At 39.5% G+C, this 23,322-nt stretch overlaps 1 protein-coding gene across 1 annotated transcript in view; it reads left to right on the top strand.

The window, feature by feature from the left end:
- Positions 1 to 13,691: 13,691 nt before the first annotated feature.
- BMP3 (bone morphogenetic protein 3) overlaps positions 13,692 to 23,322 on the top strand; it is a 31,068-nt gene continuing 21,437 nt past the window's right edge. The window contains exon 1 of the mRNA XM_017659515.3: positions 13,692 to 17,423. Coding sequence (XP_017515004.3) covers positions 17,114 to 17,423 — 310 coding nt within the window. The 5' untranslated portion in view covers positions 13,692 to 17,113. The remainder of the gene's footprint in view (positions 17,424 to 23,322) is intronic.

Raw genomic sequence — 23,322 nt, 5'->3', positions numbered from 1 at the left:
TTCTTTTAATGTTCATACCCTGAGTTACCCAGAAATTTTATCCTTATTCAGAGGGACAACAAGAAACCATTAAATGTGGTTTTATCACAGGAAAAACAGAATCAATGTATACTCCAGAAAGATGATGCGTCAACTGTATGCAAAATGGGTGGATGGGAAGAAGAATCAAGAATTTGAAAGGTTGCAAAACTGTTTCATGAGGTTGCTACAGTAATATCGTTCTCAGAACATAGAGATGTGAATTAGAGTGCTCTCTGTGAGAAAGGATCAGATACTTACCAGAACTAGCAACATTTGGGAACAATAAGAGATAAGATAAAAGAGGAGGAAAGATTGCAAAATGATGGGAGGTTTAGTTTAAAAAGTCCACATGATAGAGGATATTTTCCTTAATATAAAGGACCTCAGTCATTTTAAGAACCATAGAAAACCAAGAAGTCAGTAAGTTTTTCTCAACTTGTGGTAACTGATGTCAGAATACTCACAGCTCTCCAGGCACTGGGGTCAAGAGTGGCTCTTAGACTTCAGTGTTACTTATCTTAAATTCATCAGTAAGATCCTTAATGTTAACATATGCTACATTAGAGCTAACAGTTTGTTTTACAGTTTGTGAAGATATCCTTCATTCTGCTGAAAAAGGCAAGTGTTGGAGAAGAAAAACACATTTGTGAATGACCCCTTATTTATTCTTAAGGTCATGGACTTAACCGACTCATCTCCTTGCTCAGACCATAAAATTTCCTTGTCAGAATACACCAGGTCTCAAGGATCCCAGATTTAAGGTTAGAGAGTAAAGATAAAGGATAAAGTGTAAATAACATTGGATCACAAAGAACAATTCTTTTCCTAACCCTCCCCTGCCACTTACTAGTTATGTGCCTTGGATAAGTAAAGCAATGTGCTGTAGCTAAATAAACACACACATACACAGACACACACAAACTGGGAACTTGTGTGGCATTCATTCATTCATTCAACAAACTTTTATTGAATATCCTCTTTGTACTAGGCACTGTTCACAACTGTGGCGAATGACAGAGAAGAAAATAAGATACTAATGGTGTAACACAAGACAACAGAGTATGTTGGGTGTGCCATCAAAAGCCTAGGAAGCTCCCTTTGGCTATAGACCTCACAAAGGAAGTAAAAGCTGACTTCTCAAGGGTTCTCAAGGGTTGAGCAGTTTGCCACATGCCCCACTGAGCATGACTTTACTTGTAGAAAGAACTGACTGGTGATCAGCAAATTAAAACCCACTGGACTGACATTTGAGTGTTACATTTTTAAAACCAATCTTATAAATCTTAAACTCTAATGTAGGCTTCTTTCCAGAGAATAATACATAATCTTTTGATTAGAGGTTAAGAGGATGTGAAGAAATTACTGTCTTTGAGAGCAATTAAGAAATTTATGAAACCCTCAAAAAGAATTGAGCTGGATACCCATTCCTTATTACCTGAGTAACATAGACAGATAAAGGATGGTTTAAAATAGTGACTTAGTAATTCAGTATTTTTACAAAGTACCTAAGTTCTTAGAGATTCTTTCAATGTTCATTCTGTTTTTTTCTACTGAAAAGGCCATAATGACCTTAATTTAAAACAACAGAAAACAAACAAAAAACACCAAGTAAAGGATTCTGTGCAATTGTAGGGAACACTTATAAGCTTCCTGATTTTGTTTTAAATCGAAATTTCATTGTTATGATTGGAAGAATTGGGGCAATAAGAGTTTGTCTTCTGAAATGGTAATTACTGGATTCTATTGCATAATTCCATTTATCTATACATGAGGATTCCCAGTAAGTCTAAAAGGCAACAGTTTTTGCCATATATCCTCCAATTACAACATTCCAAGTGTTTTCTGTTGATTCCTTGAGATATGGTTATAACATGTATTTTTAAAGTTGCCTTTTAGAAATGGCCTCTTGGAACAACATAGTAAGATTTGTACTAAATGATCTCTATCTGAATTAGAATTAAGTGATACAGTATCCGTAAAGAGAAAAAAAATTTGACTAGTTTGCTGAGTTTCTACTTTGTGCCAGGCATATTACATTATCTTATTAAATCCCTATAATACTCTTAAGAAATAGAGACAACTTGCTTCCCACAATAGTTTTCTTCTATAAAATCACCACAGATACTATATTAGAGGATACAGAACCACTGTTCCTGGGGAAATAACAGGGTTAGAGTCCTGCAAGCCTCTGGTCACAATATATTCATCAACCAATCAATACATAACCTTGTTTCATGTGTATTTAAAGACCTCTTATCTAATATATTTTGATATTATTCAGTGGCCAACTGAATAACATCTAGGTAGAATTCATGCCTGAATAAAGTTTATATAAACCATGTATTTTCTCCATAAGGTATATCACAGCCTTTCTACACTTAAGAACACTAGGCAGCATTTGACTACTATGTTGGAAGCCATACAGGAGGCAAAATCACAAACAAGAAGCACAAAAATATGAAAAACATGGCATCAAATAGACTGTGAAAAAATACCTCTGTTTATAAGATGGGAGCTGAAATAAGCAAGCAGATTGCCGCCTTGTTCAGCCAGTAATGGACAGCTCACATTCCTTGCCATTCTGCACATGTCCAGGAATGACTGCAAAAGTGCCAAATATTAATTTTGAGGATACAAATAAATTCTAGCAAGTATGTGGGCTTCCAAATACAGAATCTGCAAATATGAGGAACGACTATAGTTATTATCACTCCTGTTTAATAAAGAAAAGGGACTTAGAGAGCTTAAACAGCTTGACATGGATAGGAAATAACTGGCTCAATAATTATGTAAACTCGGCCTCATCTAGCAACCTTAACCTTAACTAATTTTTCCAAGTAATCAGTGTGCTAGAAGGATTAGGAACATAGGTTCTGGAATCTGGATGGCTGGGTTCAAATCCCAGATTTGCTATTTACTAGTTGTTTGATCTTAGAATATCAGTTAACCCCTCCAAGCTCAATTATCTCACAGGTAAAATGGGGACAATAAGGATCAGTACATAATTGGGTGACTATGAGGATTAAACAACTAATGTCTATAAAGAGACCAGCACAGTCTTTAGCATATGGAAGAGCTCAGTGACTAGGAACTACATTAATTCTCTATTTCCTTCTCTTTGGCTGTGGTATAGGGAATGCCATCCAAGTCAACCACTGAACCAGAATCACAGTACTTATGTACCCGCTTCCAACATCCTTATGACAAGTGTTCAAACACATTTTATAGATGAGTAAACTGTGGCTCATAGAGATTAAATAGCTTGTCCAAGTCCCCAGAGCATTTAGTAAAGAAACACAGATTTTAATTCAAATCTGACTATAGCCAGTGTATCAATGCCTCCTCCCACTGCCTCTTGGTCCATCACTGCAAGATCTATATTTGAAGAATAATTATTTAAAGGTGATTGCATGTACCATAGCATAAAATGCTACCCTCTTTCACTGGCTTTATACCTCTATATACAATTTCAAATGAATTAGAAATTCTGTAATTGCAAAGACAACTATTTCAGCACCCTCAAGTATTTTGACAATTCTGTCAATTTTATAAAATAGCTCATCTTCATATTTTGTTTCCTGAAAAGCATACTATCAATATTGATATTTTACCTAGACTTCTTTTTGAAATATCTTATTTTCATTGTTTCCACAAGTTTGTAATGTAGACATCAGTTCTCAAGAAGTGCTTAGAAGGAAAATGTGTGTGATGTTTAATTGTATGTGTCACCTTATCTAGGCAAGTACTTAAATGTTTCATCAAACACTAGTCTATATGTTTCTGAGAAGATATTTGAATTTAAGTAGAGCAGATTATTCTCCATAATGTGGTGGGCTTCATCCAATGAGTTGAAAGTCTTAAGAGCAAAGATCAAGGTTTTTGAGGAATGAGGACTACATAGAAATCCCTTCTAAGGTTCCAGCCTGCCAGCCTATCCTTTGGATTTCAGATTCTAAACTGCAACATCAACTCTCCCTTAATTTCTGGCCTGCTGGCCTGGCTCTACATATCTCAGACTTGGCAGGCCCCTCAATCATGTGAGCCAAATCCTTGAAATAAATTTCTTGTTAGATAGATGATAGATATATGGATAGATATCTATATCTGTCTAAATCTATGGATATAGAGTCTGTATATCTATGAATCTGTATCTCTATGTGTGTGTGTATGTCCTATTGATTCTGTTCCTCTGGAGAGCCCTGATTAATCCAGTGACCAAGCCATCTGATTTGCCCAGGGCAGAGAGAATGCCTGGGACATGGACATATCCTAAAGCAAGGATAGACTTGAGTAAACCAGGACAAGTTAGTCACCTTGCATTAAAGTATCTCTTCCTACATCAGATTGTATGGTGAAAAGGAATATTAGTGGTAGACAGATTGGCAGAATCCTTCTAATTGTTGTTAACACAAGTTATCCAGCCAGTCACAAGTCAAACCATTGTAACTTAGCACTTTAGTAGGTTATGTTTGTGTATGGAAAGTACACATAACATAAAATCTACCACTGAAACGATTTTAAAATTCCACATCAGTGTGCACATCATCACTACCTACTTGCAGAATCTTTGCACCACCCCAAACAGAATCCCATACCCACCAAGCAGCCATTCTCTTGACTTCTGGCAACCACTAATCTGCTTTCTGTCTCTATGGATTTGCCTGTTCCAGACATTTCATACAAATGTAATCATGCAATATGTGGCCTTTATGTTTAAAGAAAATTTCATACACAAATGTTCATAGCAGCTTATTTTACAATAACCAAAATGTGGAAATAACCCAAATATCCATGAATAGATGAATGGATAAATAAAATGTGGTATATCCAGACAAGGAATCTTATTAGGCAATGAAAAAGAATGAAGTACTGATACATGCTATACCATGTATATGCCTTGAAAACATTATGTTCAATATACCAGGTTTTATAAAGGAGTTCACAAAACAAAAATTTTTTTAAATTTGAGATTTTTTTAAAAGTTTTCATTCTGGACCAAAAGATAGATTTTTGCAAATATCCTCTCCCAACCATGTCACTCATCTATACTAGTGTATTCCACATATATGAATCTTTGCACGAACCACTTAGCAACCTTCTTCTACTACTGAGGAAGCTAAGAGATTTGAAAGATTGGCTTTATTAATTTAATCCTCCAAATATCCTAGTACTATTACATATGAATCTGTATGTGTGAAAAATACAGAGGGGCTAAGGCCTAGGGAGGTTCAATAAATTACCCCCAAATCACAATTAAATAGGGGCAATTCATTCTCACATATTTATAGCATATAGTAAACCATAAACACTCATTTTTTATGAAATGGCAACTCAGAAGAATTAAATCCAAACTTAAGTATGGTATTGAAACAGAAGGACAAACAATCAGGGGGCTCAGTTGAGGAGCTCATAGGGTGAAGCATGTAGGATATGGCTGATGATGTACCACATTGAATTGAAAGATGTATCATATTGAAAGAATTGAGTTTTGAGCTGGCCTGATGACTGAAGAAACACAGATTACGGGAGAGAATGAGGAAATCACTTATTCACGCATTCATAGACACTTTTTTGAACAGCTACTTCACAGTACTAGGTACCAGATGCTTTTTATAGTACTGAGGTTATAATTATCCTAGAGTCATAGAGTTTACACAGATGGTAGGCCATTAGTGACAAAATAATTGGATATATTGAGTTTATTGAAAAAGTAAATAGAAATGAGGTTGATGGAAGAGAGAGACTCCTGAATTCTGGACTGAGGAGTTCAAATGTTAAATATGCTAGGCTCTGGATTGTCACTATAGATACCCAAAGCATGAAGTGACCAGGCCATCCTTGGCTATCCTTGTCCTCTTTCTACATGCGGAAAGAGATAGCGGGCATAAACAAGCAATTGTTCTAAACTGGCATGAATACAAGTGTGACCTGCCTCCTAGAGAGAGCATGCTAATAGTAAGGACTGTGGAAAAGGAAAAGAAGGCATTCCCATTTTTTCATGGTATTAAAAGAAAATCCTACCCAGACTGACTTTGAGCAGGGCTTAGCTACACATTTGGGTATTACTTTGATAAGAAATACCATAAAACACCTGGTAGGTAATAAAAGCCAACAATATTTCCTTTATATCAGGACTGGAATATATATTCATCAATATTTGTAGTACTTCTACCATGGCCTGAAAAACAAATACCAATAGGTCCACCTCTCTGCAGAACTAGAGATAAATCCTTGCACCAAATACTACTATTATGATGCTACTTGTATCACCTTTACAATCCTATAATAAAACTGATAACACTTTGTACTTATGAACTGCCTCACACTGAATATCTCAAATGTTTTATAGACCATAAATTCTCCCAACACCCTTTATGAGATAAAGAATAATTACTCTCCCCAATTAACAGGTAAGCTGGAAACTAGCTTAGCTGGAGGACTTGCCCAAGGCCAAGGCCAGTGAGGTAAGACAGAAGTCCACTTGTTCTAGAGACAAAAGCAGGGCTGACCCTGGACGGAAGAGGGAGGTAGGCAATACTGTCTGCTTCCTCTTTCTTTCTCTACCAGCTTCTGGCAACTCTCCTAAGTTTCCCTCAAGGTGTTAACTGATACTAGTTGATAATGTTCAAGGTGTTAGCCTTCCCAGGGATATCTACCTTTTATTAGGGGGCTCTTGAAGACTGGCTGAATTTCAAGAACCAAAGAAAGGAGCTCTTTGAGCAGCTGATGGAGGGTTTGCTCCCTTCTCAAAGCTCACAAAGTGTACTACCCAGGGGGGCCATTCAGAGAAAAACCTTCTCTCCTATGATGTCAGCCAGTGCACTGAGGTTTTTGCTTTGTCCTAAGGACAGAAGTGGAACAAAACTGTCATCTTTGCACCCAGGACTACCTGAGATCAGGACGGGTCAGGTTCTTTCTGAGCATTTTGTTAACTCCACTCTTTGTGCCCAAATATTGTTAGTAAGTGAATTCTTTCTTGATGTTCACTGGGAATACAGTCCAAACACTGCCACCAGGTGGGATTTCTTTCACCCAGCAGGACAGACAATTTCTACAGCATTTCCAATATCAATGAGATTTAAGAGCTTTGTCTGCCTGAAGGGGGTTACAAAATGGAACAATTTGAAACCACCAGGAAATGGTTGGTTGTCCCTTGCCCTTTATTGGGACTGATGTCTGATTTCCTGAATTAATTTCAAATAGCCAGTTTATTATTATGTTTAATATAAGAAGAAAATGGGAACTAGAAACTCAGGGGCTGAGGTTTGCTGTATGATCACTTGAATATCTTTCATGACACTCATCATTTAAAAGATTTGGAGAAGACAATCACGCTTTATGTACAAGTGCTGAATGCACAGAGAAAAATACTGAAAATGTTTTTTCTCCCAATCTTTTCAGCACTGAAAGAGAAGTAGTACTGCCTTTCTATATCTAAAAGGAAATAAATTTCTGCTGTGCACATGAAGTCCCTCTGTACTGCTCTGTTGAGGCTGCAGAGACAAAACAGATTATGCCCAGGTTAAAAAAAAAGAGAAGTTTCTTTTTTCACCTGCCTGCCATCTTAGGTGGCAGAATTAGGATATCACTGACTCTGTCTTTGTTTCAGCAGCTCCTCTAAAAGGTATTTTCTCAATATCTACTTGTAGGTGCTGTGCATGATTCTTGTCTTTAAAAAGCTGCATTCTAAATAGGGATACCAGTGTAAACAAATGCCCATTTTATGCCGTCAGCTAACTTCTCATATGTTTATGCATCAAATAATAATGGTCTTGAGTCATCCCTGAAGGCTTTATGAAAACAAATGAAAGCTGCAGTTTGCTAATCTGGAAAGGATTAGCATTTTGGTTTCGGTTGTGTGTCGTATCATGAGGAAATTTGTACCAGAGTGTTTTAAAGCAAGAATTGCCATTGAACAGCAACAGATTTCTTAATGGTATTTTTTGCCAATTCCCTAGAATTCAAAAATACATAATGAAGTAGGTACAAAGGTAATCACAAATCCCTTTTTAATTATTTTCACTTCCTCCAAAATATGTACTTCAATAAAAATGTGTTGCATAGTTAGTATAAATGTAGGGATTGCAAAAATGAAAAAGCAGCAACTCTTCATCTTGCGAAACTTAGAATTTACCAGCTTCCATTCGATTTTAATTCCTGCCCAGCCAAATTCTGCTCAGCCCACTCAGCACTGTCCAGACACCTCTGTTATGTTTACAGCTCAGAACTAGTTACCAGGATTGACAACATGGATACTTGAAATATTTACCTAGCATTTATGCAATCACTCTTCATTGCCCAGTAAAAGAACTGGTTTGCAGGGCCTGGCTCCTTGCCAGAGTTATCTACATCTTAATTTTATAAGGCAAGAATTTACCTCAGAGTTCAAAAATTGAAAAACAGGGTGGAGGAGTTGTTGGTGGTGATCATTTGTGGTCAAAGAAAAATTGTTTGCTTTTCTGTGGGCAGATACCCATGGGGAAGTTTGAAATGACTTCCCTCAAGCAAGAAATGACAGAAAAACACCTGGAAATCCTGACACAGAAGTAAATAATAAAATTAGTTCCCAGTGACAATATTTATCATTTCTACACCCCCATCTGTCCATATTTTTAAAACATCCATCAGCATACCTAAGCCGCTTTAATTGATCCTGCTAAGGATGTACACAGGTCATATGAGCAGCTACACCTAGAAAATCGCAGGGGAAAAAGGCAGATGCTTTCAGCCATGCCAATGACTGGATCCCTAGATTGCTGAGGTGACAAATGAGATCACCTTCCTGCAGTGCCTTTCAGCTCCAGATCCTGGAAGGTCAGTAACCTTTCGAGTCCACAGTCCTAGTGCCAACATCTTCTGGACAGCATTAGGGGTAGGGTTGCTGGGAGGAAGGAAGCACGAAAGGAGGTAGAATTAAGAAACAGGAGAAAGTAGAGAGAGGCACTGAGCCTGGGAGGGGAAGCGTGAGGGAAAGGAAAGAGGGAGCTACACATATTCCAGCTAATTCTTCCCTATGGAGGCTCGGAGGCATGACTTGCTGGGAGCGTACTGTGGAAGTCTGAATGCAAATGTTCATGAGATGAATACTAAGAAAAGAGTTTATAAAGTAACTTTTCCCAAAAGGCAAGATTCAGTAAACTGCTGTGTTCAGAAAACTGAGTCCCAAAGAGAGGAATCTGCTTGTAAAAAGCAAATCTTTAGGAGACTGTAAGAATTTCAACACAAATGACAGAGGAAGGAAGCCACCTGAAATGCCTGCAGGAAGATGCTGATTAGGGTGGTGGGTCACGTTCCACATGCAAATCCTACCGACCACACGTGGAAAACAATCCCAACAACACCTGAGGAGATGCTCCAACTATCAGATCACAAGGAGTAAGTTAAAACCCCAGCAAAGGAAAACCTTCAAGATGGGCTTGCAAAATTCCTCATGCTGTGATTTGAGCATGGCACAAAACATTCTACCAAAGAGAAAAACATCAGTTGTTATAAGTAAAATCCTTTTCTTTTGGGGAGGCTTGGGGGAGAAAGGAGAGGTAGAGTGATAAATTCTCATAGCATCATTATCAGTAGAAAATATTGCTATAGGGTGTAATTGAATAATACAAGAGGAAATATGACTAGCCATATCCATTACTTATACAATCTGAATGTGCATGTTGTTCCAATATGTTCATTATGAAGCAGAATATAAAATAGCATAAAAAGGGATCCATCCCCTCACGATGTAATTTATTTCCTTTTTAATTACACAGAAAAAAGACAAAAGTACTGTATGATTATAAAGATACAGTTAACACACAGAAATATTCTATGCCATAGGCACAGAAGAAGGGAGACTGGGAAGATATATCCTAAGATACTAATTTTGGTTTTCTTTGAGTCCTTTGATTACAGGTGATGCAAAAATATATAACACAGTTTCTGCCCTCAAGGAGCTGACTAATTCTTATTCCTTATTGTATTTGTTTAGTCATCTTTAATTTCCACATCATTGCAATTTTAAGGAATGTCATCAATGAAAAGCAGTTGAAATGAATTCAGAAAAGAAGAAATATGCAAAAGCTGAAATCAAATTACTTTGTGTTATAAGAAGATAAATTTATTTTTTTTATTCTATATATTTATATAGGAAAACAAATGTGTTTGGCAAGCAATATCTGCTGTAACACCCCTTTAGCTTATTCATATTCAACTGGATTAGTTCTGCAGATGTTTGTTAAGCATGTAATGATGTATAAGGAAATTAGGGGAAGCCAGACGGGATCAAAGATGAACAATTATCCCTGACTTTAAGATCCTTGCATCTAATAAGTAAGATCGGTGTAATAACACTTGCCCCTCTCCCAGCAACTACTTTTTGCTTTTTGAGAACATTTATAATGTTTCTGGATTTTAGGATAAAGCTAGTGGCAGTGTTTAGATGATTACTATGGTAGGCAAGATTCAAAAATGGCTCTCTTCATTTGTATGTATCCCTCCATCTTCAGTGTAAGAGGAAGCTATGGATATAATGGGACAGAATTTTGGTGATTAGCTTATGTTAAATGGCAAAATTATATTTAAGAAAGAGAAGTTATCTTTGGTGGGCCTGACCTCAGGCAAGTCCCTTAAAAGAACGGGGGCCATTTCTTGAGAAAGAGATTGGAAATACTATATTCAACATTCAGGAATTTCTCCATTGCTGGTATGGAGATGCAGGGGACCACATGGCAGAAATGACAGGTGGCCTCTGGGAGCTAAAACAAACCCTAATAATAGCCAGCAAGCAAATCAGACCTCATTCCTACAACTGTAAAGAACTGGACCCTGCCAACACTCTGAATGAGCTTAGAAGATGATCCCTACTCAGGGTTTTTGGATCAGAACACCACACATCCAATGCCATGAATGTGAGACCCCGAGCAGAGAACCCAGATGAGCCCAGATGGACTTTTGGCCTTCAGAACTGTGAGATGATAAATGGGTGTTGTTTTAAACCTCTAAATTGGTGATAATTTGTTATGCAGCAATAGAAATCAAATGCAGTTGGGGTGAGGAAGACCTGGAAGCCATTTGGGAAACTATAAAACTTGATTAGAATAATTAGTAATCAAATGAAGGAGGTTACACTAAAAATAAAGAGGACACATGGGAGAGATATCAAGGAGATAGCCACCACGTGATGCAGATGGATTAGATGGATTAGATATGGTGGTCAGAGGGAAGAAGAAGGTGAATGTGAGTCTAAGACCTGGAACCTGGGTGTCTGAAAGGCTAATGGTGTCATTCACAGAAAAATGGAAACCAGGAATAAGATCAAGGGGGTGATCAGTCTCACTTCAGATACACAGAGTTTATGATGCAAACAGGATAACCTCAAGTTTATAAGAAATGGAAGTCTGAAATTCTGTAGAGAAGCTTATATTAGGGATGTCATTTTTTGAGTTCCTGATTAATAAATAAACTTTTATATAGCTGAAGTGAATTGACTAGGGAAATAATTGGAGAGGAAGAGCTATGTGAAGCTGGAAGGGAATGCCAGAAGAAAGGCCTCTCCCACTTCTATGTTCTTGACACTTCTGCCTGCAATATCCTTTCTGAAATAGTCCTGCAAACCCACCTACTTAACTCTAAGATCTCAGTGCAAGCATCATCTCCTCCATGCATCACTTCCTGCCTTACTTAGCCATTAAAATTATCATAAGTTTTCTCAAATGGTAATATTTCTATTTGCTGAATAGACTGAGATTTCAGAGGACTGGGACCATTTCATCTTTGTATTCTCAACCCCAAATCAAGCACCAAGGACACAGTAGACACTAAATATTGGTTGAGTGAATGAAAAAAGATAGGAATAATCAAAGAGATAGGAAGTAACCAGAACAGTATCATATACATAAAAAAGGAAGAGAGTTTCCAGAAGAGGTGGTAAATAATGTCAAACAGTTAAAGATAAATAAGGATAAAGACTTGGCACATGATGGTGGGGACGTGTCGGATTGGTGGTGAGAAGTTGAGTGCTAATGCAAGAACAATTTCAGTAGAATACAAAGATAATATTGCAGATGGTAAGAAATCGAAGTGATAAGATTATAGGTAGTGAGAAAGTGAAATGTCAGGTGTAGACTACTTTTTAAAGGTGTTCAGAGTGCAAATAAAAGAAAGTGATAGGATGATAGTTTGTGACACAAACAAGGAAAATAGTTTTGATGTTTTTGTTTTTAGAATGGGGAAAAACAAGTTTACAGGCAGAATAGAAATAACTAATAAATGGACTGAAGATTCATAGACTCTCAACAATGGAAGGGTCCTTGAAAAGACCCTGTTACTTAACATTTTCCATTGCCTCTTCTTCCTTGAAAACTGTACTCAAATTCTATTTGCAGGGTCAGTGTGCTGAGACCCAGACAAAATACTTGATTTCCTAGTCTCCCTTGCAAGTAGAGGTGACCATAAAATTTTGACCGTTGAATATAAGAGAGAACTGCCAGGGCTCAAGGAGCTTCTGCTTTTCCTAGTGAAAAGGAAAAGATATAGTTGGTGCTTCCCTTTTCCTCCTCTTTTCCTGAGCAAGGACTTGATGGCTGGAGCTGCAGGAGCCATTTGGTAAACCAGAGACAGCAAGAGAGGTGGAAATGGTCGGTGAGTCACATAAACACTAGTAATGATATCGTCAAGCCACTGAACAAATACCAGCAGCTCCTTAACTGCTAACTTCTTACAACAGTTGGGAAAATAAATCCTGTATGTTTAAGCCAGTATGAATCAGATATATACATATTATTATTATTATTACATATATATATTACTTGCTGCCAAATAAGTTTGCAATTAATAAAGCTTTAAATACCTTCAATCAATCTTCTGGTATTTGAATCAGCTCTAGAATTTCTCCAAGTTGTTATCTACCTTATGCTTATATAATTACAAAGGCAGGAAATTTATTACTTATTAAAACTTTCCAGACCATTTTGGAGATTTTTGACCAGGAGATAGCCTTCTCTTCTCAGAAACTTTCTATGGTTCCGTAGTTCCCTCTTGGTCTAGTTCAAGTTTCTCCATAAAATACCCTCTATGCCATCTCTATTTCCCAGCATACATACATACTCTCTGCAAATCAGGTCAGCATATATCCCAACAGACACCACCGTATTAACATGGCAAGCTCATTCTCACTTTTGTGATTTATCTTTTATTATTACTCTTTCTTAAATTACAAGGCCTTTATATCTGCTTTGTCTAAAATCCTACCCATTTTTCCAGGCAATCTTCTCTGGTTACTCTCCCATTGATCTCCTCCTTTCATCTGACACAGCAAATTGTGACAGAGTCTGGAGAACATGGTTGAATACTGTATTAATACTTCTCCCATTATTTGTTAATTGTCCCATATGGGGTTTTTTTGGTTCACCTACTAGAAGGTAAACTCCTCCAAGCCTAAGACACATTCTCCTTATATATTTGCCCCACAACTGCTAATGCAGCCTTACTTAAGTATTCAATAATAATTGTTGATGGGAAGTTTTTAGAAAATAAATGTATATAATGCTTAAGAGAGCTAATGAAGACATGCATAATACATAATACACATATACATGCACATGAACTTTCAGTCAAAAGTAGAGCTCAACTCAACATAATTTACTAAAATTCCAAATTTGTGTTTGATGTTATTTTTAATTATATAAATGTCTTTCTTTAACTCTTCTTATGTTTAGAGAAAGAGAACAATTGTAAGTGTCATCTGATTTAGTGGTTGGCTGTAACAATAACACTTACTCTCTAGCATAAAATAGGAAGTTCCTATTATTAAAATGTAAAGTAAATTTTATTAACCAAACTCACTAAGAAATCGGACACAATGCATTTGTACCACCATTATATTTAATTCTGAAGTTCCTCTTTCTCAATTGCTGCAAATTCTCCATATACCAAGAAAGCCAGATGCTTGACTGAGATGATGAATCCCATGATTTATTCCTTTTCTGGGGAAGGCATTAAAAATGCCATCATTCTGAGACAACCTCATCCATCCAGATCTGAGATTCTGTGGCCTTTGATAAAGGAAGCATTGTGCTATGGTCTTGAAGTATCACAGGATAGCATCTCCAGGTGTTCTGATGCAGGATCTATTACCCCAAATCAATTTGCTCTCAATTCAACTTACAGGAGGTCACCCAAAGGGTCTGAAAAGGGTGCCACTTACCTGCCATTCCTGGACATGATGCTGCTGGCCTCATCAGTTTCATTCCTTCCTCCATCTTCTTGGGTATAGGTTTGCTGCCAGTGAGCCACTTCTGGTCCAGGATTTGGCTGCTACAGGTATTCCGTTGACTGGCTTCCATCCATACTTTCTTTTCCAGTCTCGCAATTACAGCTGAGAATCCCAGCTAGGGATTATTCCATCTGCTTAACATCTCCTATTACTATGTTTATTCTGAATGTAATGGCTGGTCACTAAAGTATAAACATGGGTATGGCTTGACCTCCCTTTTGGACAAAAACATACAGGTGATTCCCTCAGCTCATAGCAGACTCTCCTTAAGCATTTGCTATGTGCTGGGCACTGTACTACTCTCTTGACATGGACTGTCTGGTGATTTCTTCACAAACACCCTGTGAGACAGGAATGATGGGTTTATACTTGTGGTTCAAATCAGAAAGCAGAAGCACAGGGGAGGGAGCACGCATACACCCAGGAAGAAGTAATGTTGGCCCTCGGGGACTTGCCATCAGCCCTGGCACCCACAACACAGCTTCCACAAAGGAAGGACGATGTCCAGGACAGAACAGTGAAGGAGCAATAGAGGTATGCACTCTGTTGGAGTCCAAGGGATGGCTTCAAAGGGGAAGAGGGTGCAACTGTGGCAGAGCAGACGGGGGCTTGGAGAGACCTGGAACTATGTATTTAAAGGTCAAAGCAAATTTTTCTTCTCACTCTGGCATCCTCCCAGGGTGGAGTATAAGAATGTGAGGAGCACTGGAGGCAGGCCTAGTGAGAGGAGGCAGCCCACAGAACTGAGGGAGAGCAGAAAGAACCACAGAATCACAGGGGAAAATCAGAGAGGGAGAGAGTTTCAGGGCCTGTTGAATTTTGCAATTGAGTCTTCATTATTAATCACAAAAGCTATTATGTTCTTTATGCCAAGCAAAGATCACACACATGATCTCATTTAATCGTCGTAACCACCCTTGAAGTATGTGTGAGTGCCTGCAGAACAGTTCTGGGGGTGGCTAAAGGCAAAATCCAAACCTCAGTGGGTTGAGAAGTCTGTAGTCTACATTTGAGATGAATTAGGGATAAAAAGGGATTGAGCCCTCCTAAAGGCTAGTAACATGCCTGTCATTTTAGCACTGTTTTCTGATTTCATCCAAACAAACCTCTAATAGGCATGTATGATTCACCTTCAAAAAAGAAACTGATTTGGAAGCCCAGTGTGGTCCCCGAGCCTATCTCCTTTTCTATGAACCCACTACAGTTCCCACACAGGGAACTGATGGCTGCAACAGACATTTACTGGGGTCTTTACTGCACCAGGCCAGACACTGTCCTAAGAATATTTGCATGAATTGTCACATTGAAACTTCAGTTTAAATACTAATTTCATTATTAATACTGTGGTGATTAAGGGCTTGAGCTCAGAACTCAGACTCCCTGAGTTTGGAGTTTACCTTTGCCATCTCTGAGTGTCCTTCTGCCTCAGTTTCCTTGTAAAATAGGCTTCTTTGTGAAAATTCTTTAAAGCTAATACACATGAAATATATAGAACAATGAATGCCCAAGGCATGATAAGCGTGGGGGAAAATGTTAGCTAGGAACTTCATCTCCATTTTTCAGCCAAGAAGAGAAAGGTGAGTAAGGATCTCCAAGTTAGCAACTGGAAGAGCCTGCCCTGGCCTCCGGGGTCTCCCAGAAGCCCTTGGGTTTGACCACCACCCACTATCCTGCAGAGAAAACTTGAGGGAGAATGAAGGGTGGGGTGGGTGTTTGTGGTGTGTTTGTTTGTTCATTTATTTGTTGTTAAGATGGGATTGACTTTCATATATTTCTCTCCTGAGGGAAATGCAAAGTGAAGATTCAGAAGAGAAGGAGCTGTGATGGGTAAGCTCTCAGACAGGAGCGGGTGGCAGCCAGGAGCAGGTGCCGGAGACCTGCAGCAGGAGAGGCCCAAGGAAAGGCAGCGAGGACGGTGCTCACGTCTTGATTTTGTTGGACTCTATTTTCCCCTGCGCTCCTGACAGCCAAAGTTCCTGAAGGGTTTTTTTTTTTTTTTAACGTCCATCCTACCCATTCCTTCTTCTTCAATCTTCTCTTTCTCTCCATCACCACCCCACCCCTACTTCCTCAGCTCTCCCTCCCCCTGCTGGTGTGCTGGTTACTTTCCCCTTCCCCTCTCTCCTGGCTACAGCAGGGTCCACGCTGCTGGCGAGGGCGCGGGCGAGACTGGTTGCGGACTGGACATATCAGAGAGAACCAAGTCAGTCTCTCTCTCTCTCTCTCTCTCTCTCTCTCTCTCTCTCTCTCTCTCTCTCTCTCTCACACACACACACACACACACACACACACACACACACACACACACACACACACACACACGTTCACACTCAAAACTCCGACCGGCCACTCCGCGGCTGCTCCAATCCCTGGAAAAGGCCAGCGAGCGCCTCCGGACCTCTGGGCGCACCGTTCCGGCCCTGCGCCCGACGCAGCGCTAGTCCCTGTCCCCAGCTGGGCCGCTTGGGCCCGGGGTGTCCGGAAAATAAAGCGGGGACGGAGGTTACAGACAGACCCTGCAAACACCCCGGCCACACACGGCGCGACTTCAGCTCTTCCTCAGCGTAGGAGCAAGAAGGGCGGCTGCAGCGCCCAGCGCTCGTGGGGTCCGCGCCGCTGCCCGGGAGGAGCCCACCTGCCGGTCTTCCAGCGGCCAGCGCAGAAAGTGGGGCTTGGCGCTGTCTTGCTCAGGCGGTGTCCGGGGTTCCCGGCGCCCTCGCCCCGGCTTCTTTGGAGTTTCGGAGTTCTACCCTCGGCTTTGCTGCCGGTTGTTCGCGCCTTCGGATTGTCCCCCGGCGACGCAGGGAGCGGACGCGCCGCACCGGGCCCTTCGCCATGGCTGAGGCGCGCAGGCTGCTCTGGCTGTGGCTGGGCTGCTTGTGCGGGAGCCTGACGCTGGGAGAGAGGCTGAAGCAGCGTTTCCCGGAGCTCTACAGGGTTGTGCCAGGAGAGCGCCCGTCAGGTGGTGGCTTTGACCCCGTGCTGCAGCCACACGACAAGGTGTCAGAGCACATGCTGCGGCTCTATGACAGGTACAGCGGCGGCGGCAGGGCCGAGGCGGCAGAGACACCAGGGTCCTCGGAGCGGGGCTTGCGGCCCCTGCGCGAAGGAAACACAGTTCGCAGCTTTCGAGCTGGAGCAGCAGGTGAGTGCCCGAGGCGCCCCTTTCCGCGCTCCCGCTGCAGGTTTGTCCTGGGGCCCCCACAGCTTCCTCGGCTGCCCAGTGCTCTTTAGTGCTAGCTGGAGACCGTCCCTCCCTCTCCGTTGCTGCCCACCCAGCCCCACATCGCGCGTTTCGCTAGCCAATAAGCCAAATTTGAGAGTCCGAAGTATAGGAAGAGTGGAGAGAAGGGCGCCGGGCTGCGGAGAGCATCGACTAGAGGAGCTGCGGGGAGAAAGGAAAGGGGCTACCCCTGCCCTGGGTGTCTGGAGCACTTCTGGGTTACCTTCAGCTGATACTTAAGTTGGTCTACAGTAATTCCCTCGGACTGAAATTTAGCCATATTTACCCAGAAGCAGATGTCATTTTATGCCAACCCCACGGCACCAGAGAGGGGAGTCAAACTTGAACTAGACCACCTCCCCACACCTCTTAGACAGTCGCTTCTCCAGACGTCGCATCCCCTTACTCCAGTCCTCTGTGTTGCTGTATTTGACACTTTCTACTTGATAGTCCCTTGGTGGCAAACACACAAACTAAACCAGGTGCTCGGAGTGTTGGGATTATTTAAAACCCATCTGGACAAACAGCGGTTGTGCCATCCACCCTGGGAGGGGTTGGGGGTGTGGAGGAGCAGACGTGAATGTAAACACCTCTTGAAATCTGCCGATGAAAATCTGCTCATCCCATTTTTCAACACACAGACTGAAATTCATGACTTAACAAGGTTTCTCCTGGCCTCTGTGGTGAAACAAGTAACTTATACTAACAACCTGTCTCCCTTGTGCTAACAGCTTGAGGGAAGGTTTCTTTGGACACTAACTCGGTCTATATGCACCGAGGATGCAGTCGGCTTTTTTGTTCACTACATTCATGGTAAAGGGAAATGTAACTGCAAAACTTGTCTTCAGTGAACTGTTGAAAAATAGCCAACAATCTTCAAGTAAGGAGACCAGGCTTCATGCTCTATCAATTCTGTCAGAAACACTAGAAAGAAATCTCCCAACGCTTTAATATGTAGGACTCCTGGAAAGAGGAAAACTAATGCATCCATCAAGGAAAGCCTAGGCTGACACTGCAAATACACTCCAGAGCTCATAGGCGTAATGACATTTACAATAAATGTGAATTATGCTTTCTAATGCAGAAGTCTTTAGCTTGAGTCTGAGCTGAGCCAGATTTCACTTTCTTCTTAAAAGCATGAGCAAAATCTGTAAGCAGTTTGCCTCTGCTGAGGAAACAGAAACCTGCTCTGGGTTATCCACAGTGTGCCAGTCACTTGAGGAGGCTGTCCTGACAGCGGGCCACACCAGGGAAAGCCCTGTTTACTGGATTGCAGCTCTGACAGCAGAGCTCCATGAAGGAGCAGGGTGAGGGTGGCATGAGGAAGGAAGTCGGGCAGGTATGGCAAGTGGCAATAATGAAGACCCCCAACTCACTCTTAGCTGGATACTGATTTTCTTGGTAATATTCCTAGGGAGTCACTGGGGCACCCAAGAGATGAATAGTATTTTTTGTATCAACAAGTTTCATTATTTATGAATTACAAAATTTGGAGGTACAATGCAAGTTTGTTTCATTCATGCATATTATGTAGTTTTTTGTACATTTGTTTAAGGCTGAGTGAACTATAAGTGGGAGATGGCTAAGGATTTGAATAACTCAGACCCATGTACTATTTGGCCTCAACTCATTGAGTACATTATAATTTCAGAGTGTCCCTCATCAGCCTCACTGTAGTCTAATACTATTAAATGAGAAACTCTGATACAGATGCCAGAAGTTCCCTTTAAATGATGAATTGCAGCTTGAAGCATGTATACAAGGCTGTGTGCCCTGATAAGAAAAGTAGTCTAGCATCCTAGAGGCTATCTTAATGACTTATTCATCAAATGTAGACACTGTTTTTTGAGGAAGCTAAGTGTCATGTTACTACATTGGAGCCTCCTGGAGAGGTGGTTCACTTTGGACACCTTCCAAGAGTGTTTAGTTACCAATGCACTAAAAAGACCTCATTATAAGGCAGTCTGGCTCTGCTAAGGCAGGACTTCAGGAAGGTGCTAAGGCATTCGTGAGGGTCCCTCTCCTCTACCCATACCAGCATTTCCGTAACACCCTTCATCTAATGACCTATGCTCTGATATGGGTGAAAGATGCTGTCTGCATTAATAAATGTGTTTTTTAGTCCGTAGTGTTTAGGTTTCACAACATATGGGCTTTTCTGTACCAACAATGTTACAGATTTTAACAGAAGGTCAGGTGATACGCTGTATATGTGGAGGGGCTGCTGATCCGGCAAACTTTCTAGTGCTTATTCAGGCTGAGTTACAGCCTTAGAGCTCTATTTGCTCCTTGGAACATACCTGATTAAAATTATTTATTGTTCTAAACCTAGAATATCTTTGGTTGAAATTTAGCTGCTGTGGTCTCCCTCTGATTACTTTCTACTTAAACCATTACTTGATGGTGGGCGGCAATCATCCTAAATACACTTTCTGCTAACCCCTTTTCTCGTCCCTCAACGCTATGCAGATAGTGCGCCAAACCCAAAAGTTTGGAACACTCGTAAGTTTTTCTGTGATGTGTAAGAGTTTACATAAAGGTTTTATCTTTCCCTTTGTAAAAGGTAATATACAAAATTATTGATGACAGAGAAGTTCAGCTTTATAAAAACACACCCTCTTGAAGGAAGACAAGAGGGATATGAAATCAGCTCTTATTTCAACCTTAGTTTAAGTTATCCTTGGCTACTATGTACAGAAAAGAAGATTTTAAATGGGATTTTCTCCTGGCTTGATCCTTTAAGACACATACTTTGTGTTCATTAGTTTCTCATTTTTCCCATAATCACTTCATCATATTTTTCTTAATCATAAGTTTAACCTCTTAAGCAACTGACACATATTCTCATTAGGAAGCTATCATTATTTTAAGTTATAACACATAACTACAAAAAGATTGCATTTCAGTGGATATGTGTCACCTTTTACAAAAATCACAGACTTCATAGATAAAAGAAAACTGAGGAAATCTGGTCACAAAAGTGAATGTTTTCCTTCAATAACTCTTTCCTACTATGACCAAAATCGTTTAAAAATAAGGAATTATCACTTGACATGTTTCTGAAGTATAAGGCTAAAATGCAAGTCTTTGGGAAATATATAATTAAGGGCTGAATGATCATTTCAATGGGGCCATTCCTGTAAAACACATGGGACAATGGGAAAGCATCAGTTTGGATGGGTTTGATGGCTGGCTGTAATAACTTTATTAAAGAATAGTTACCTTGAAATGCCTGGCACTTAGAAACAGACTTGAAATTAAAGAGTCGTTAGATTATCTGATGTTTTTATTCAAAGGACAATAGTACATCTGGAGAGGGGGAGCTGGATGTGCAGCTGCTTTGAATTACACACTACTTTGAATACATGATAGCTCTTAATGAAGTTTTTACTATAATAAGCAAGACAGCTTTACAATCTCTGACATTTAAGAATCCATAATACCATGAATTCTAGATTATCCATGCTAATAGAAAGGAGAAAGAGAATGAGTTACATAGAAAATAATTTAAATTTATCTTTTTAGTATAGTTAGACACATTCAAAGAGACCAAGAGACTACAAGTGTCAATGAAAATATCCCCTAAGCAGATAATTCACTCAGGGAATATTTGCACATTAAAAATCTATACATAATTAAGAATATATTCAGACGGTTACATACATTTTGTCTAAGCAGTGGTTTTATAAGCACTTACTTGACCTGGTACCAATTTTTCTAAAAAAACAAGCAGGGACATGAATGTCAACCCTGCTGTTAAGCGTTTTGGAATAATACAGTTTTTTGTATTTGGAAGAGGCTTTAAAGAAAGCAAGTCCCAACTCCTTCCTATATGAAAGAAGAAATATGGCCTATTTGCGAAACGATTTTTCAAACATACTAAACTCATCTCAAAATCTAATATTTCTAATAATCTGATCTGATTTTCTAGGAGAAGATTTTGTAGCAGGTGCCACATAAAATTAGATTCCATGGTCAAGAGTTTGGAAAAAATTATCATTTTTCTTTGCTGTGCTTTTCAGGGCTTTTACATGTTACTGAGTTCTCTTAAGAGTGGAGTACTTTCTCCCCAGGAGAGCATTTTAGAGAAATGTGGTTCCAAGATACCTGGTTAGGGAAACACTGGTTCAGAGTCTTTCAAATTTCTCAAGAAAGAAGATATACAAAATTTAAGTGAATATCACAACTGAAAATTATTTAATTTCTCACTTCTCGTTTAGTACCTATCACAGTATAGCTTTTCACATTGTTACTATTTGGACTTGGGTCTCATTGGCATTGCACCATCTTCCTGCTTTCATGTTTTAAATTTCTCTCAGTGTAATTTTAGAACCTGCTGTTAAACTTTGTTTTCCCTTTTCTTTATAAATTTTCCTTCACTGTTTTCTTCTATAGGGTTCATATTTATTATTTTAATTATTTATTTGTGGAAAAATTCACTAGAGATCATCCACATCACTTTGTTAATGTTTTATCATCAGTGCCTTGACTAAAGATACATTTACTCATAGCACCTATCAAATACTTTATAAAATCCCCAATTGTATTTATTAGATGCAATAAAATCATACCTATCAAAAAGCCTAGTGAAAATTATTGAGCAACTTTGTGTATACTTCCTGTTTACTCCTCAAATTTTGATGGATTCCCATCTATTCAATTTGTATACCCTAGTAATCAGTATCTTAATAGCTTTATTTTGGTGATGGTAGTGGAACAAAGTTTGGCATCACAAATAGTCTTTAACTTGAAACTTCCTATGCCAAATTTCAGTGCAGAGGGATTTTTTTATGATTATGTTATGAACTCACAAAAATAGAATTTTGTAATAGATACATTGACATAACATTAATCAAGTGACAAAAATATACCAGGAAAATATCTTCTTTGGACAGTAGTAAATGATGACAGTGTAATTAAAGAACCCTCATATATGGAATATATTTAGAAATCCAGAAAATTTCCAATTGACCATGGTGTGTTTACTGATCTACTTCCTTTAAGATACATTTTTTCTTGGCAACAGAATGACAGTAAATTCAGTGCCTTGATTTTATTTGGGCACACTATGGGTAAAAGTGTCTGAACAAACTGATCCGACTGTATAACTAGCTTTAGTAAGTTCTTCCCTTACTGAGTAAGATTCTGTTAAACATTCCTTTTATAAAATAATTGCACCCAATAGTTGTAGAAATGCAAGGTTCTTTGTCTAGTCCTCTGGTTTTACAGTTAAAATAAGTGAGACTCACCATGATCTTATTTGCTTTTTCTTCAGAGAATAATTCTTGCATTGAATTAATCTAAAGACTGTTTGAGTTGAGTGTAATGGCTGCACTTGGGCAGAGGTTAAGGTAAACGGTTTTCTAGTAAAGAGACTCCTAGAGTTTCAATTTTTTTATTATTTGAAGCTTAGAGTTAAGAGACGTAAACTATAATCTTGGCTGAACCACTAATTAATAATGTCTTCTAATATGGCTGGCTCAGTTTCTTCATCTGTCAAATGAGTTAAGTCATATCTACTGGCCAGTTTCACAGAAAGATGGTGAACTCAATTGACAAAATGAATGTGAAAATGTATTAAAGGTTTAGAAGCTCTATATAAATGAAATATGCTTAATATATTCTTAATATTTTGACAGTTACCTCTCTCTAACTTCCCACAAAGCCTTAGAATCACCTACAGTGTCGATCATGTGCCTTGTTCATGGCACAAAGGACCTATCTCAGTGGCACCATGAACACAGAGAAGTGGTAGTCCTCTTGTAAGACAATCTGTGGTCTCCCAAACTTACATTCAAGAAGTTACTGTTTTGTTCCTAAC

This window comes from Manis javanica, chromosome 5, assembly GCF_040802235.1.
Source record: "Manis javanica isolate MJ-LG chromosome 5, MJ_LKY, whole genome shotgun sequence".
In the NCBI taxonomy this organism is placed as follows: domain Eukaryota; kingdom Metazoa; phylum Chordata; class Mammalia; order Pholidota; family Manidae; genus Manis; species Manis javanica.
The sequence above is the reverse complement of the archived record's forward strand: the minus strand, read 5'-3'. Positions and strand labels throughout refer to the sequence as shown.